This window comes from Phlebotomus argentipes, unplaced genomic scaffold (assembly GCF_947086385.1).
Source record: "Phlebotomus argentipes unplaced genomic scaffold, Phlebotomus argentipes genome assembly contig_15, whole genome shotgun sequence".
Taxonomy (NCBI): domain Eukaryota; kingdom Metazoa; phylum Arthropoda; class Insecta; order Diptera; family Psychodidae; genus Phlebotomus; species Phlebotomus argentipes.
This window is the reverse complement of record NW_026776181.1, coordinates 13,200,692-13,216,840: the sequence shown is the minus strand read 5'-3', so window position 1 is coordinate 13,216,840 and position 16,149 is coordinate 13,200,692. Positions and strand designations below refer to the sequence as shown.

General features: G+C 42.1%; 4 protein-coding genes across 4 annotated transcripts; 2 read left to right on the top strand and 2 right to left on the bottom strand.

Moving 5' to 3' along the window:
* Window positions 1-435: 435 nt before the first annotated feature.
* Window positions 436-1,523, bottom strand: LOC132263107 (uncharacterized). Its single transcript, XM_059762687.1, has 2 exons — window positions 1,354-1,523; window positions 436-1,289 (listed from the first exon to the last, which is right to left on the bottom strand). Exons 1-2 carry the CDS (start codon window positions 1,454-1,456, stop codon window positions 436-438), a joined length of 957 nt encoding a protein of 318 aa, XP_059618670.1. The 5' UTR covers window positions 1,457-1,523.
* A 37-nt stretch (window positions 1,524-1,560) lies between these two features.
* On the top strand, window positions 1,561-2,932 carry LOC132263105 (GATOR complex protein NPRL2). Its single transcript, XM_059762684.1, has 2 exons — window positions 1,561-2,216; window positions 2,276-2,932. Exons 1-2 carry the CDS (start codon window positions 1,647-1,649, stop codon window positions 2,885-2,887), a joined length of 1,182 nt encoding a protein of 393 aa, XP_059618667.1. The 5' UTR covers window positions 1,561-1,646; the 3' UTR covers window positions 2,888-2,932.
* A 64-nt stretch (window positions 2,933-2,996) lies between these two features.
* Window positions 2,997-4,618, top strand: LOC132263106 (titin-like). Its single transcript, XM_059762685.1, has 3 exons — window positions 2,997-3,161; window positions 3,228-4,302; window positions 4,369-4,618. The coding sequence occupies exons 1-3, from the start codon at window positions 3,105-3,107 to the stop codon at window positions 4,413-4,415; spliced, it is 1,179 nt and encodes a 392-aa protein (XP_059618668.1). The 5' UTR covers window positions 2,997-3,104; the 3' UTR covers window positions 4,416-4,618.
* Window positions 4,619-5,260: 642 nt separating this feature from the next.
* LOC132263101 (uncharacterized) lies at window positions 5,261-7,145 on the bottom strand. Its single transcript, XM_059762681.1, has 3 exons — window positions 6,986-7,145; window positions 5,509-6,891; window positions 5,261-5,452 (listed from the first exon to the last, which is right to left on the bottom strand). The coding sequence occupies exons 1-3, from the start codon at window positions 7,043-7,045 to the stop codon at window positions 5,261-5,263; spliced, it is 1,635 nt and encodes a 544-aa protein (XP_059618664.1). The 5' UTR covers window positions 7,046-7,145.
* Between the last annotated feature and the right edge of the window lie 9,004 nt (window positions 7,146-16,149).

Below are 16,149 nucleotides of genomic sequence, written 5' to 3'. Positions count from 1 at the left end.
ATAAAACGAGGAGGGAGAATTCCGTACGCATTGGTCAGTGTATGTCTTTTGCACACCTGAAAAGAATTTCAACAATCAAGAAGGAATTCCGCAATGTGCTAATAACTCCACTTTTTGCAATGAACCACTTGCCATTGTGTAACTTCAGTATATTTATTGAGCAAAGCACACATAATCACACACTTCCAATGCCGCCTCGGTGGCTTCGTGTCTCCGTTCGGGCAGGAAATCTCCCCTCACAACTATGTCTGGATGATAACGTCCGGGAAGATCGTAGCAAAAAACCCCCAAGTGTATTAATAAAAATGTGGATCTACTTATTTGCTGTGTGTGCGTGTGTGTTGTACGAAGAAAAATAAAGTACTCTAGAGTTTTTCCAAACAGTCTCCTGTCTCTCTGGAATGTATCACATCTGCCTGTACCGAAGCCTCTACGCTAGTGCAGCCTGGAAACCTTGGATTGGGAAGTCCCAGGCGTGTTGGACTCAATAACATCGGCGAGGAGAGACTTCTTAATATTGTACTTGCCGATGGACTGCTTCCACACGTCGTGGGTGAGCGAGCTAATGGCCTGGGTGGTTTCCGTAACGATCTGAGAGTCGTTCTTCTTAGCCATCGGCTTCACATATGCGTATCCCTCCTCATCTTCGTCGTCTATTATGTCCAGGAGGCCTTCGCGACAGAGGAAGGATACCTGGAATGCGTTCTCCACGGACTTTACGAAGTTTTCAGGATCGCAAACGAGCTCAAAATAGGGAATCTCTTTGCGTCCTCGCTCGTTGTAGATCTTCGTAATTTGCCTCATTACTTCATTAACTCTCTGGCCACCCTTTGTTGTCTGCTGCAGCTTGTCTATATTCTCTGGCTTCTTCTCTTCAGTCATTATGTTTCTCTTGCGCTTGGCGCGCTCTTTCACTACTTTCTCCTGCTCAGCGGGAATCTCTCCGAAAGTGCCCAGCAGAGGAATTGCTGCATTGGATGCCACCTTCATCTGCTTTCCCCACACGGGAGCCAATCTGTTCCAGTACCACACACCATTCGAGTCTATAAGTAACTCCTTCAGGGCATTCGTGAACTCATTCTCATTGAACTGCGACAGTCCTTTGGTCTTCAGCGATTTGGCTATGATTTCGTTGCTCACTTTAAACACTTGCAGATCCATGGCAACTTCCGCAGCGGTCCTGTCCTTATCATCATCACCCTGCTCATTCCACACCTCATTGCCCTGGCGCATGAGCTTCTGCACCCTCGTTATTACATCCAGCAGCTCTGATCCTTCCATGGTCTCATCTGTCCGGGAAAATTGTGTGGTTAGAACACTCTTCGCTATAAGCATGATTCTGAAGAAACTCACTTATCTCATTGGCAGTCTCCAGCAATTTCTGGTACTTCTGCCGCCGGCGAGCTTGATCAGTAATGCTTTCCATGACTGAACGTCGATTTCCTTGAGTTTGCATTGAAAAAGAGAATCGTAGATTGGAGCGAAAATCAGACAACCGCACGGACGCCTTACAATTGGTGTTGCCAGATTGGGGGAAATTCTGGCCGACGCGTCGCAGTTGTCAAGATCTCAGGAGGAAAATAAACAGACGAGCAAAATCTTATCCACTTTTCTACAAGTCCAACCTGGAGCTCCTTGGGCGACACATGGCGAAAGCCACACCACAGTATTACGAGGGGTGTGGACGAGAAGGTCCGATAAAGTGCATCTTCCTCAGTGAATTCCATCCGGTGCACGGATCGAAGATAAGCTGCCAAGTTCCGGAGGGATACGTGCCGAAGGAGCTCTTCGACGCCGTGAATGTGTACATCATCCCAAAGCCCACGGCCATTCAGCGATGTGTGCTGACGATAAACTCACTGGGCTGCAAAATAGTTGGATATCCAGTGAGAATTGAGAGTCCCAAGTATGAGAGGAATGCGTACTACTTCAATCTGTGCTTCGTCTGCGATGGCTGGGCCAGAACGATCCAGTACGAGCCGGTAGTGAAGAAGCTGGCAGAGTACTTGGCAATGATGGAGGAGGAGACGTGTTTTCTCTCGCGCGACGCCGGAGGGAGAATCGAAACGCTTCTGGCACAAACGATGCAGGATCTGAACGAGAAGAAAGTCACGACGATCATCGAAGGTGACACCACAATCTACTTGAAGATCGTCAACCTGCGGACGGATCCGCAAATTGTCATGGATCACATGGTTCCTACCTTAGAGCCACAGGTAAGCACTGACTTCAGAAAACTTCCAGCAAGATTCGAATAAACACACATTTTCTTCAGGTTCGAGACATGCCGCTGGAGTTGTGGGATCTCACGAGTCAACAGGTGATTCCCTTCATTAATGGCGTGAACCACGTGGCGCGAATTGCAGCGGAGGCAGATGTGGAGAACGCCCTGGTAAAGGCATGCATCCAGAATCTTTTCTACTATGGTGTTGTGAAGCTCCTGCCGCTGATCAAGTACAGCAATGTGTACATGTGCACGCGAAAGCTGCAGAACTTGACTAAGAACCAGGCTCTCTTCTATGCGTGTCGCTCAGCCATCATGCTGAAGCCAGATCAGGAACGCCCCACACTCCACAAGATACTCCAGCTGTACTCCTTTATGACTCACGGTGTCACGCTGCGGACTCTGTGCCAGCGTCTCAGCCCACGAGACAGCAATATCGACGAACGGCAGCTGGTGATCTTTGGGTTGACTTACAAGCTCATTCGCTGCATTAATAAGTACCCCATCTTCACGGGGCGCCATCCGGAAATGCCCATTGGCCGCCAGAAGCTCTACAATGGACTTCTCAGCTTGGATGAGATCTGCTCCATTACTGGCCTCTCGCCGGCCAAGATAGAGTCAGAGATCGACACAGATGCTAACGTGACGGTGATTTGGAAGTAAAGTGCCCTAATTTGCCAATAAATTCCATGAAATCCTTTGAAGAAATGATTAATTCCTCAGAATTGCCTAACGGCCAGTTTTGAAAGTTCAGCGGAAATTTCCTAACCTCAGTTTCAGTGACGTCCCGCCTAACAGGATCGTTTGTTTACTACTCCACTTTTTGGGCGATTTTCCCGAGAATTTCCCCAGGAAACAGTGTTTTTCTCTATCAACACAGATGGATGCTGAGATGAAGAATTGTCTGGCACTAGATGTACTGGTGAACAATGAAAAGGTAATATGAAACATTAGATATTCCTACGCTGCGTCTTATAATTGCGTTGTTTCTTGAAATTCCCAGGTGAATGTTTTCCAATTGTCTGGGAAGCTTCACTTGCCGCTCCTGCAGTGTTCCCAGAATCTCGAGGGATGGCTTAATTCCTGTCCAGCGACAGAGAAAGATAAAATTTCACGGGAATTCATGGTTAAGGGCGAAGATGAAGAGGGACATGGCTACATTCGAGTGCTCACCGAGGAGTCTTTCAATAACCTGGACAAGAAAGGCATCACCAGCTTTCTGTTTAGCGTAGAGAAGAACAGACATGACACACTTTCTTCTACAAACACCTATCAAGGAGGCAGTTCATCATTCAAGCGTATAAAATTGACCACTCAGCTGAGGAAAGGCACAGTTCAGCCTTCTTTGGTGCCAGAAGTGAAGAAAGAGCCGACAGCACCCAAGCCAGCAACAACTAAGGAGGTTGTAGTGAAGAGAGAAGAGCCAGTGGTGAAGAGAGATACAGTGGTGTCCAAATTCTTCAGCGAGAAGCCCAAGGAAAAGCCACCAACGGAGCCCAAGAAGATTGAAAAGAGTCCAGACATGAAGCAGACAAAATCAGATTCCGGCAGTGATAAAGATGCCAAGGTGTCTCCGATAAAGGGAAAGCCTGTCGCTAAGCCTGCGCCTGAGAAGAAAGCTGATGGGAAGTTCAAGGGAAAGGCAGCTCCTGCGGGAAACAGGATGATTACGTCTTTCTTCACCAAAGCTCCCAAAACTGCAATTCCAGCGACTCCCGTCCCCAAACCGAAGGAGGAACCACGTCAGGAAACACATGTGGAGACGGCTAAGAAACGTCCGCTATCTGAGGAGAAATCTCCGGTGCCAGAGAGGAAATCTCCACCGAAAAAGAAGAAAATGTCGAAGAAGAAGCCCAAAGTTAAGGCTGGAACTTCGAGAATCTTGCAAATTGCTGATGAAGATTCGAGTGAGGACGAAGAGATGATAGACAGAAAAGCTTCGAATGATAAGGATGAGGAGCAGCAGAATGTGGTTTTAGAGAATGAAGAGGTCCGCGAGAAAACACCTCCGAGACCGTATAAGGAGAAAAAGAAGAAAACCATTACAGAATGCTACAAAGATGAGGATGGATACGATAGTAAGTGAGGAGCTGATGTTTTTCCTATTCACTGGGAAACTGTATGATTGACATGATTTCTTCCAGATATCACCTTCAAGGAAGTCGATTGCAGTTCCGAAGAAGAGCACTGAAAATCCTGTGGCTTCTGCACCCAAACCTACTCTGTATTAAATCATAGAACCCCGGAAGACGAATTTGTTTATTTTTCACTTGGTGTTCGGTTCATTGTCTCATCGCAAGTATTCTGTGGACTTTTCTACTCGAAAATGCAGCCCAATTCCTCCGGGGGTACGCCTTATCCCAATTTCGTATACCTCAACAAACCAGTAAACCTTGAGAAGCGCTTGCCCGAGGATTTTCTTGCCTACAACTCACCGTTTCTACCGACGTCCTCAACTACTCCTCGCCTTCGAGACGTCACCAACTGGGCTCCACCTGTGTTCCCGCGGAGGCTTCAGTACGATCCTGAAATTGCCGCCAGGATTGCTCAAGAGGAGAAAGAGTTGCGCCTTAGGCAGGAGAAGCGGCGCCAGAAGGCACTCAAGGCCATGCAGATTGCCGAGGAACGTCGCCGAAGACTCCAGCGACTTGAGCACGTGGAAAAGCTTTCTCAGGATGTGGCTGCAATATCGATTACCAACAAGACGCACAAGAATCAAAACAAGAGCAGCATCTTCAGGAAGTCTTTAGATGACTTCAAGAGAGATTTTCCGGATGATCAGGAGAACAAAAGCCCTCACATCAGCTCACCGGCTGCTCAGAGTACTCCCATCACCAAGTACACCATCGAGGAATTGAAGGCTCTGCGCCCCAAGAATTAATTACTGATTTTCTTTGTGAAAACAATTCTTCTGATTTATTGAGAATAAAAATTTCTTGATTCTTGGAAAGCAAGGCCTTATGGGATTTCAATGGGAAATCTAGAGAGAATTCATTTGAGAGAAATTGGGTGGGAAAAGTGAGAATAATGTATAACTTACAGAGCAACGATTTTCATCTTATTCAGCTGCTGATGGGATTTTCGAGAATCTGCACTCTGAGATCGACGCTGAGTCGCTCGCTGAAGGCGTTGGCGAATACTCTCGCGATCCTTGGCGATGATATCCATTCTCTCCTTCACTGGCATTTGAAAGAAAACACCATGAAGAGATCCGAGAGACGAACGAAGCTGGAAATACCTTCATTTAGTCACATTTGATGAGAATACAGTGAATCTCTTCTCACCTGCTGCAGAAGTCTCCTCTTCAGCTCAATATCAGTGGGATTGGAGTTTTTGTTCTGAGAGTCACGGTGCAGCTGACTGAGGAAGACACAAGTGTCGTGGAAGGTCTGAATGATCTGCTGAACAGGCTCTGTGCGCAGCAGACGCCTCACCAAGTATCCTCTGACGTGCGCGTTGATCACAGAAGCGGCCTTCTGACTGCGTGGGGACAGAGTATCGCTCTCCAGCCTCACTTGCGTGAGATGCTGCTTCAGAAAGACCTGCGTGACACGATCCAGGGAGTCTTGTCGCGTCTGCGGACTGGAGAAGGACTGCACCTGCATACTATCCTCGCTCTCTTCCTGGTCCGAAGGCATAAGTGCCTCATTCCCATTGGAGTCTTCAGGGAGAGAAATTTCTGGGAATGTTTTCTTCAATGAATCGAGAAGAAGCTTCTGTTGCTCATTGAAGGTTTCTCTGAATCTCCTCTGCTCTTCACGTTGAATATCCAACAACTCCTGCATTCGAACCTTGTGTTCGGCCTCAATCTTCAAAAGAAACTCTGAAATATCACTCTGGTTTTGAGGAATGGAGACATCTGGTATTTTCGCTTCTTTCCTATCATCTGTCGGAGGTTCTCTTGTTTCAGGCGCCTTGACCGTTGCTGTTTTCGTCTCTTTGGACACTTGCAGGGTCTTTAGCTTGCCAAGCACTGAAGATTTCGGGCACTTGTAAATCTGCGAAGATGAAGGACTTCCCAAAACTCTCTTAAGCCCTGCCTTTGAGGGGACTTTTTTGGTTTTGGAGTGCACCAAGCGTGAATCTACTTTGCTCTTCACCTTCCTGAGGTCTAGAGTGTTCCTGGCTGGTATCATTGGAATTGGAGATTGCTTTCCAGAAGGTTTCTTCAGAAAATCAGCTAGATGGGGACTTGGAGCATCAAGCGTGTAGGAATTCGACCTGACTAGCCGAGGAAAAGGCACTTCCTCTCCCTCATCTTTCTCTTTGTCGGTAGGCGACACAGGCACACTCAAGGCACTCTTATCATCATCAATCGGAGGAATTGATCGCTCAGATATAGACAAATTTGATGCCAATTCCTCAATTGTCAGATCAGTGAGATCATCGGATTCCTTGTTGGCATTTCTGTCCTCTTTCGAAGGCACAAACAGTGGAGATTCTCTTCCATCATTCACGATAATTTCAACTTCAGTCAACAGATCAGATGTCGAATCAAATGATTTGCAGGTAACATATCCCTGAGCAGGATCTTCCAAATTGTCCTGAGTCGAATCCAGAGCACTGCTATTCATCTTGGACAGTTCCTTCATGTGCTTTAGGCGCTCTTCCAGCTTCAATGCCTGCTCTCTATACTGCCTCATCTCCAGCCTGACCGCCTCAGTCATCTGCACGAAGCCGAAAAAAGTCCAGGAAATAAAGAAACGGGAAAAAATTGAGGTTAAAAAGAAAGGACGACATTTGGGCAGATTTCTTCCTTACAAGAGGCGGTAAAATGGGTTCCCCATCAATTTTAAAGATGGATGTATACGCTGAATCCATTTTGCTCCAAATTTGTCTTGTTTTTCACTCGGTCTCTGAGAATTCGACCGGAATTTTCACTGTGTTTATGTTTTCTTACGTTTCCATGACCGCGGCAATATAGCTTCTTCCTTCCTCCGCATGCGATGTTTTACAATTGGCGCTGGTTGCGGGAAGGGCAAAGTTTGAAGAAAGAAATTTAACGGTTCCAAAGTTAGTTTTGAGAAAGAAAAATAAATATTTAATAGTTTCATAGGCTCTTTACATGTAAAAATTACTGTCTGAAACTGGTTGTTCTTATTTTTTAACATTTCATAATTTTCAGTTCTGCGAATACGATTTTTCCATCTGTGGGTTAATTAATAATGGACACGATGGACATGATAGATTTGTTTTTGAAGTCGTCGCGAGCTGGAGATGGAGAGTGTTTACCTTCCCCACCGTGGGTCATCGAGTGCGTCCGCGAGAGAGAAGTGCGCCACACTCTCGGCCGTCCTCCATGGTTCAGTTTACCGGTAGGTGTTCTCGCAGAAAGACGTGCAACCATCACTCCGGTTCGAGAGAGACTTTGAGAGATTTCATTTGGCTCCAATTCGCAACAGAGGCGCATTGCCACAGCCTCTGCAGTTCCCAGACATTCACTCAGACTCCGTGACCGCAGCCAGAGCTCGGCTGCCCTCTGAGACCTCACAGGAGAGTCTCTGAAAGTGAAAGAGGAACATTCCATCGAAGCAATCGAAAGTGTTCTACATTCTCAAGCAAGAATCTTCTCTTGGACAACATCAAAATTTGTGTGGCGTGACGAATTGTGCCAGTAATACGTATATTTTTTTGATGAGTTTCTCCCAGATTTCTTTCACAAGCTCGTCAAAGAAATAGAGTGTCCAGCAGGGATTTTTATTGCAATAAGCCACGAATTTTTGAGTATCTCACACACGCGAAATAGTGAAGAAAGAAAAGAGAGCTCAGCCAGCGAGTGAAACTCCAGCGAGATAAAGTAATTCAATGAAAAAAACAAGCAACTGAAAAGGTGTGGAAAGATTAGTGAAAATGCATAAGTTTTGAATTCATTTCTGCAACTTCCTCAAATTCACTCAACCAATTGTGCGGTACATTTTCTGGAATTCCAACCGTGAGATTTCATTCTTTTCTCTCTCTCTGGGTGACAAACAATCATCAAACATGCTTCCGGTAAGTCGTATAATTTGTACAAAGTCACCATTTTCATGGTGACTTTTCCACCCATCAAAAGCTCAATTTTTGTCCACTGTGTGAAACCAGCTTCAAACAAGAAGTTCGTCTCTGCAGCAGGTTTTCTTATATAATGCCTTGGAGTGAGTCGAATCGAAAAAAGAAACAAGCCAATCAATTTATTTGGCGCCCTTCTTTTCGCTGACTGGCCAGAGAGCCTCAGGAGATGATGAACAAGTTCAGTGATTTTTCTGGCATTTGGAATTTAGGGCCTGCAAAAGATTGCAAATGTGAGTCAGAAATTACATATTCGTCAGGGGTTATTTTGTGGTCTTGCTTCGTCGTCATTCTCTACTTTACCTTTTCGATTGACGTTCTTATGATCAGAAAAAGACCCTAGAAGAATTTTGGCGATTTATAATTGCCTCATTGACGATGATTTCATCATGAAACACTAAACTTTTTTCTGACAATAATAAATCAACCGTGAGGCAAATGTGTCAAGAAAACATCTCTTGCATTTGGTGCAAATTTATTGGTAAATTCTTCAAGACACTAACAACAAATTAGTGATTTATGCTGCTTAATAACTTTACTTGAAAATTAATCAAGGCAGGAAAGTGGCTGAGTATCTCGACTTCTTGTTCGTATGCAAAAGTGTGTACATCGAAGAATTAACCAGCAATTGGAAATCTCTAGCGATGAGGTAAAAGTAACACTGAGTTTCTCTTGCTGTCCCAGTAAAATGAGAAATATTGTGCATGGCTGGAAAAATAGTAGATTCTTTTATCAATATTGAACGCAGTCCTTGGATTTGCGATAGAGTGTGCGAAAGAGATTGCGAACTGGAGGGTTTCTCAAGGGGGACAAGTTTGTTTCTTGAAATATGTCTCGCTGACGAAAAGTCACTTCAATTCATACATTTACCGAGTCAAAGATAGAAATTCAAATTCCAATTTTTTCCATCGTCTTTTGTGTACACTTTTGGGCGATTAAAAGGCAATTTATGAAATGCAAAATGCTGTGCATGGCATTTGCCTCCTCTTCAGCCTCAACATTGAAATTTTTCCCCTGATCGATCAATTGAAGAAAAAAAGAATAGACACACCAATAAGTTGAATATGGGTGTTGGCGCAGTGAAACCTGAATGCTTGCGAAAGTGGATTATATCAAAATAATATCTCTGTTCGTGTGTGATGATCATTTTAAGTGTTTTCAGGCTCATTGTTCAATTGGGCCGAAGATATTGATGCGACCACTGACAAATTTACTCAATTAATCTCACTTTTTCACGCCTTTCGTTCATGTACGCTCTTTGATGGCTTTCACGAAATGCCAAGAATGGCTTCTCTGACTGGAATATTAAAGTGGAACTGAGGGAAATGCGATGTTCCTGCAGGAATTTTTATTTGAGCGACCCATGAAGGTGTCTAATGGGCGGTATTTTAATAAGATGTATACAACATTTCACACAAATATCCGAACAATCTCTTTTGACAAAATTTTCGGATGATCATTTATTCAATATTATAATTTTATATTCCGCACAAGAGAGTTTATATTCATGGAATGTTGATATTTTTGCGAGACGAAATGACTCTACTCTTCTGCGAACCACTGTGATTCTCCGCAAAAGAAGACGCCTCAACATGACAGATTAATTGAAAAATTCTTCTCAGTCTTTCAGTAAAAAAAAAGAATCTTTAGATTTTGAGAGAGAAAGGATTTTTCAGAAGACCAAACAATGGATTTTGTGTGATGTCAATGGTTGAACGTGCAACATTTAATTTCGTATGCAAAGTGTGGCATTACAAAAGTGTTGAATCTCTGTGTCTCTCTGGGTGGAGAATCTCTTGGCGGTCCCAAGACAATCTCAAGACGAAAAGGGAGTGGGAGAGAACAATAAATTACTGGAGAAAAACTCACAGTATTTTTATAACATTCAATTGTCGAGTGCGGGACTGAGAAGAAAGGATAGATTGAAAATTAATACATCAGACACGCGCATTTTGATGAATTTTTTTTATTACTTCATCAACGTCTTAATTGTACTTGTTGGCCACAAAAAAAAATCTGTAATTAACTGCATCATGGAAAAGTGTTAAAACACAGGTGAATCTCCCTTTAAAAAATCTCTGCAACGAAAATACACAAGAAAGAGTCTTTGACTCTTTACGAGATTCATCTGTGCTGAGTGAAAACGGAAAACTCTGTGCAGATTTATCTGGCACATCTTCGCATCATCGGCAAAAATGCAATTCATAAAAAAATACGTATGAATATTCGAGCAGCGATATTCACTCGATCATGGTTGAAGGAAAACTTAACCAGCGACTGGATAATTGCAATCAATTTTGTCTCTCAATGCCTTCATCTCTTGTCTGGTGAGATCAAGAATTTACTCAAGGCAAATGTCTCGAAAATTGCGCGTGTCTGAAGGTGGAATATTTGCTAAAGCCCATCCAGAATTCACACTCTTGATGGATTTCTCAAGATGGTCATGATTGATTGACTTCACGATGAGACTCTTCATGTGAATTCGTAATTAAGCACACTCAAATGCACTAAAGGAATATGAAAAATGCAACCCCTGAGAAAAAGATCGCTTTTGACGGGATGTTATAAAAGAGGTTTAATGTGATTATTCTGTGAGGCTATTCTGACAAAATGCTTAAGTGGATAATCACTGTGTTGGCATAACGATTCTTTAATCGGCGTCGCAAATATCTGAATAATTCATTAATTCCCAACCACAAGAGTTATATCATCTTAGAAAATACAGGCAAACAACTGACCTCCAGTGACACGTTTTTTGCCTAATATTCTCCAAATTTTCCTTTCTTTCTATTAATAACACGAAAAATTAAGTCATGATGTTTTTACCGAAGATTCCTCGTCAAAGATTTATGCTAAATTAAATCAGAATCACGTCTGTGTCTTTCCTCCTTCTCACCTCTGGCCTTTATAGCAATTTGCCTAATCAATCCACTTCAAATTCATTGACAAATCAATATTGAATTTCTCACTTCGTGACTTTCACAGCAAAAAACAAATGGCTTTATTAAGTAAATTATACCCTCTCCTAGAACAATTATTGAATTTTCACAGAAAATCCCAGTGCCTCAATGACTTTATGGTGTCATATCGTGCTATTCTCTTCCTGATTAATGCTTTTTACGAGTGTATCAATGGCACATATTTCGCCAGAGGATGATTAATGGGCTTTTCTACGGGGTAAATTGTACCACACACTTTTATTTCTTGCTCTACCGCCTTCAATTAATGTCTAATAAATTTTTATTGAATTACCGAAAGCATTCCGCTCTGCAGTCAGAGACACAGGACAGAAGGCATTAGCGACTCAATAAATCACTTTTCACGCTGCTTTTTCACTTTTCAACACCGCCCCATTCGTTTGGAGAGCACAGAGCGCGCATTATTTTAATTGATGTTTTGATGATGTGCACAGAAAATGCACGTGCATGCAGGAGGAAAATTTGATAATTGATACATGTGCGAAATGCTGTGTCGATGTGGTTCAAATGCGAACAATATTGGTTGAGAAGATCGAATAAATCTCACGATTTCATTATTAAAATTAAAATGATGAGGGATTCATCTCGCGATTATAGTCATTGGAGCGCAAATATCTAACGCTGGGAGTCCATTTAATAATAACATTAATTTGCCCAGTGCGAGTACCATTTATCCATTTTATGTTAATGAGTTTCGTGGGGTGTTTGTGCGCTGAAAATGGGTGGTTGTGGCGCCCAGTGGGAGAGCTTTTCAGCCTCACCCAGCCGCACTCCGCTAAAAGCTTCAAAGTGCATTTTATTGCCCTGCAGTGAAAACTCTCTCACCCGAGATGCAGAGGCGAGTGAAATTTATAGGTTCACAATTGTTGTCTTTGATGCAATTAAAAGCAATTGATGCGCACACCAGAGACACTGTATTACATCTTTTCATCGCAACTGAAGCGAAATATGTATGTTTCATTCAGAGTTCAAGCAATGCAGAAAAAACCCATTGAAAATTCAGTCTTCGTAGAGATTTTGCGGCAATGAAGACTTCATTTGATGCGCTGAGGCAACTTGTGTCCATCATAATTGATTGCCAGAGCGGCAAATATTTGGCATTTACTAATCGAAGGGCAAATTATAAGTAGGTGATTGGACATTAGCGTCAAATAAGCAATTAATCAATCTTATTTCTTAAGATATCGAAGTTAAAAGTTGATCAATAGTGTCATAAAAATAAATCAGTTGCACTACAGTCACTAAAAAGAGATTTGTACAAGTTATGAAGTAAATCTTCGTCACTGTCGCTGCTCAATTTTCATAATCTGCATCCATATGAAAGTCAGGAAAAGCTCAGTGTGTCCTCTTAACCCTCTGAAATTGGCAAACTCTCAGGCATGCCTTTAATGTGTGAGATTCCAAAGCGTTGCACCGCAATTAATTTACAGCATCATTAATCTTCCTGCATAATCTTCTTGGCTGATGGATAGAGAGGCAGACAAACTTATCAATTGGATGTTTAGTGATTAAATTATATTGGGTAGACATGAGAGTTGTTTTTACATAATATCGCCACCCATCCAATAAGGCATCCATCCCATAGTGAAGCTCGAGACATTCACGTACATGTAATTTTCCTATAAGTGGCCTGCACTGGGCATTATAACCTCCTGGATGGTGTGTGACATCGAATGAGAGCTCTACCATCATCCAAAAAGTCCGCGCGGCTGCTGGTTTTCTCGATGTTGCTCTTGTTGTAAAAAGCACCGAGAAGTGAAAGTGTCTTTTACGCTGCGAGAGACACTGATGCAGCATGTTGGTTGGAGCGAGATGGATGGAGATTATATCATTTAGAGGTTTTTAGTTTTATTCCATTATTAGCATAAATAATTCAATGATTACCCCGAATGGAGCGTATGAGAAGACGCCTGCAGAGGGGGAATCACACTGGAGGCTGCATTTGTATTTTCATTAACATTGTCTCTCCTCCAGGGAGAGAGAGATTTCCCGATCATTCACATCTCGAGAGCACAGCATTTGTTCTCTTTCTGAGACGAATAGAGGATTAAATGGACGGAAATTGGAGCCTTGAAGTTATTCTCCCATGGGTGGAATAATTGAAGGTGGTCTTCAATTGAAAGACGCCGAAGAACGGCACAAGATTAGAATCTTCCCCTCATTTGAAAATGTCTCATAACACTGTGACTACTCAAGGTGGTTGTCACACACTTCGCTGCTGCTTTCAATCTGGCCACCGTGAGGTACCATTAATGAAAAGACGCATAAAATTTGCCGTGCCGACAAATTGGGAAGAAGTTGAGGAGGACAAAAAACAAAGAGAGTCTAATTAATATAAATTGTAAGCTCTTATGCAATATTATTCAATATAATGTTGGTTTTTTCAAGTGGGGAACCAAATGTACTTCTCCGGTAGATTTTCCCATTCTCTGTGCTCTTTGTACGCTTTTTAGCCGAAAGTAATATTCAACAGCAATTTCTTAATTGGAAATGATTTTCTAGATGAGAATAGCCAAACGGCAAATAACTTTTTTTTTGTATTTTAAATGCATAGAGAGAGAGAAAATGCGGGAAATTTCCATTTCCAGCAGCTTCAAAGTCGAGAGCACGTTGCAGAGGGAAAATTGCGTTAGTTTAATATGTATATTTAAATGGGTGATGATTGACAAGAGAAAGAGAAATGATTGGTGTTGTGTTTTCGCCTGGAAAAACACCCAGAAGCACTCCATTTGTTTGCTATCCCCAACCTGTCTCGCGGTCTCCATCATTCAACATGCGTTGTAAAGTGAAATAATCCCACCGACAATGCTCTTTTCTGCTCTAGATTTGCGCGCCAAGTATGTAAGAAAATTGCCACCGACTGCCTCACATGTTGCGTGCCAGAGATTTATCACAAACACAAGAAATATCAATTCTTTTCCTCCTACTGCCTTCGGTGCTCTTGCACCGTAGAATTGCCATGTTAGATAATTTATTGTGTTGCCACAATTGAGAATTTGATTTACCTGCCGCCGTACAATCACGTAAACACGCTGAGAATTGAGAACAAATGACGTGATCTCCATGAGATTCGCATCAAGATGAATTCACCGCCAAATTTTCACGATCATGCAAGAGTCAGAAAGTGATTCAAAAGAGATCTTTTGCATTGCCAATGAATGAAATTAAGTGGTTGCAGCACGATCGCAAATCAGATCACGAGATCTTTAAGGGGATCGCTTATACATGGAGATCACTTTGACTGATCACATTTCAGCACTCAAGTGGAGTGATTTCAAGAGTAGGGCGTGTTCTCTCAAATGCCACATTCCACCACAATGATCTTTGTTTCGCTATTCGCAATCTAGAAGTCAATCTAGAGAACATACACTTTCTCTAAAACTTCACAGATGATCTTCATTAACTCAATATAGTCATACTTTTCTCTACAAATTTATGGCAGAGAGAATTTGTGATTTTAATGAATTGCATAATTTTGTGAATATTGAGAGCACCAGAGGTAATCAAATATCCATCATACGGTGAACCAATAGTCACGATCATTTCCTACTTTTTGCCCACCTGTGACCATATAATTAATGCAGAAAACGTGCGTGAAAATCGCTGAATGAAAAGCAAACGATGAAAAAATGCGCCACACACCAGATGGAAAATTGATCGAGAGTGAGAGGGGATCATCTGCCATGGTCAATAGCAGTCAAAATGCTTACAATTTCACTTTCTTCAGCTGATCTTTATCAGAGGGAGTAATTTGAAAATTTTACATTATATGATTATTTTTAGCCAAATTGAGAGAGATGTTTAATGCATCTTTAAAAAGAAATTAGCGTGATCGTGAGTGATCATGGGTGATCGTGTATTGATCATTAACCAGATAATTGTATGTTTCTCCCAATGTAGTGTAAAAAGTTTTCCGATGTTGAGCATTTCTTCAAACACTGGCAAACCATACATGATCGGAGCTTTTTATTTTATCGCTCTGAATCGCGGCAGAGGAGATCAGCACTGAGCACACTGAGAAATTTTCTATCAGCAGTTTGCGAGCGAGGAAATTGCACTTTTTCCATAATTAATTGGGGGAATGAAAAGAAAAAAAATATCGCCAAGTGAAGAAATCAACTCTTCCTGGATGATGAAAAAAAGCCACAAAAGATCACTCGCCAAAAGTGCAGACAGTATACACAAAATAACTGAGGCATAATTTATGATGGGATGATCAAGTAGAAACCGCCACGGAAGTCTCGCTCTTTTTACATATTTAAATTAATTCACAACTAATGGTATTTCTTCTTCTCCAGCAGAAGATTTTTGCTTTACACATTGTGTGACATTCCCCAGGCGTTAGACGCTGAGAAAAAAGCTGAAACTAGTCGAGTAAAAAGTGATATTAAATGTCGAGGACACTGAATATGTATAAGAAGTAGAAAAGAGTGAAGTGGAGTTATTTTACACTGAAAATTTTGATTAATTGCAAGCATAAAAATATTTTATATAATCCACTACTGGCAAGTAAACAATTGTCTTCATGCTTTGCTGCCTCTCATGTAGAAATCTTTCTTCTGCACCCATTTTATTTGTCTCAAAGTGGATGCGAAGAAGACATTAGTCTTTGCTCTATTCCACTTGAAAATCTCTAATCATTTCTTTATACCACACATTATTATATTATGCGAAAAATTCCGGAGTGAAAGCGAAAGCCATGGCGGATGAAAAAGAGTACCATGACATGGAGGACAACGAAAAACCAGATGAAAATACACATAAGAAGTAAATTCGATAAAGTCACTCCAGTCTTGACAGTGGAAATGGCAAATTAATTTAGGAAGGAAGTTGGCAAAAGAGCGCAAAATTGAGTGGACAAGAGTGTTTTCTTGCGCGAAAAGATTGAAATTAAAAGGT

Excerpts from the sequence above, each read along its gene's own strand:
- LOC132263107 (XM_059762687.1), bottom strand. The coding sequence starts at position 1,456 with ATGCAAACTCAAGGAAATCGACGTTCAGTCATGGAAAGCATTACTGAT. Across the intron at positions 1,290-1,353 it reads GGAGACTGCCAATGAGATAA|ATGAGACCATGGAAGGATCA; the intron begins GTGAGTTTCTTC and ends TTTCCCGGACAG.
- LOC132263105 (XM_059762684.1), top strand. The coding sequence starts at position 1,647 with ATGGCGAAAGCCACACCACAGTATTACGAGGGGTGTGGACGAGAAGGT. Across the intron at positions 2,217-2,275 it reads TTCCTACCTTAGAGCCACAG|GTTCGAGACATGCCGCTGGA; the intron begins GTAAGCACTGAC and ends CATTTTCTTCAG.
- LOC132263106 (XM_059762685.1), top strand. The coding sequence starts at position 3,105 with ATGGATGCTGAGATGAAGAATTGTCTGGCACTAGATGTACTGGTGAAC. Across the intron at positions 3,162-3,227 it reads TACTGGTGAACAATGAAAAG|GTGAATGTTTTCCAATTGTC; the intron begins GTAATATGAAAC and ends TGAAATTCCCAG. Across the intron at positions 4,303-4,368 it reads AGATGAGGATGGATACGATA|ATATCACCTTCAAGGAAGTC; the intron begins GTAAGTGAGGAG and ends GATTTCTTCCAG.
- LOC132263101 (XM_059762681.1), bottom strand. The coding sequence starts at position 7,045 with ATGGATTCAGCGTATACATCCATCTTTAAAATTGATGGGGAACCCATT. Across the intron at positions 6,892-6,985 it reads AACCCATTTTACCGCCTCTT|ATGACTGAGGCGGTCAGGCT; the intron begins GTAAGGAAGAAA and ends GGCTTCGTGCAG. Across the intron at positions 5,453-5,508 it reads AGAGGAGACTTCTGCAGCAG|CTTCGTTCGTCTCTCGGATC; the intron begins GTGAGAAGAGAT and ends AGGTATTTCCAG.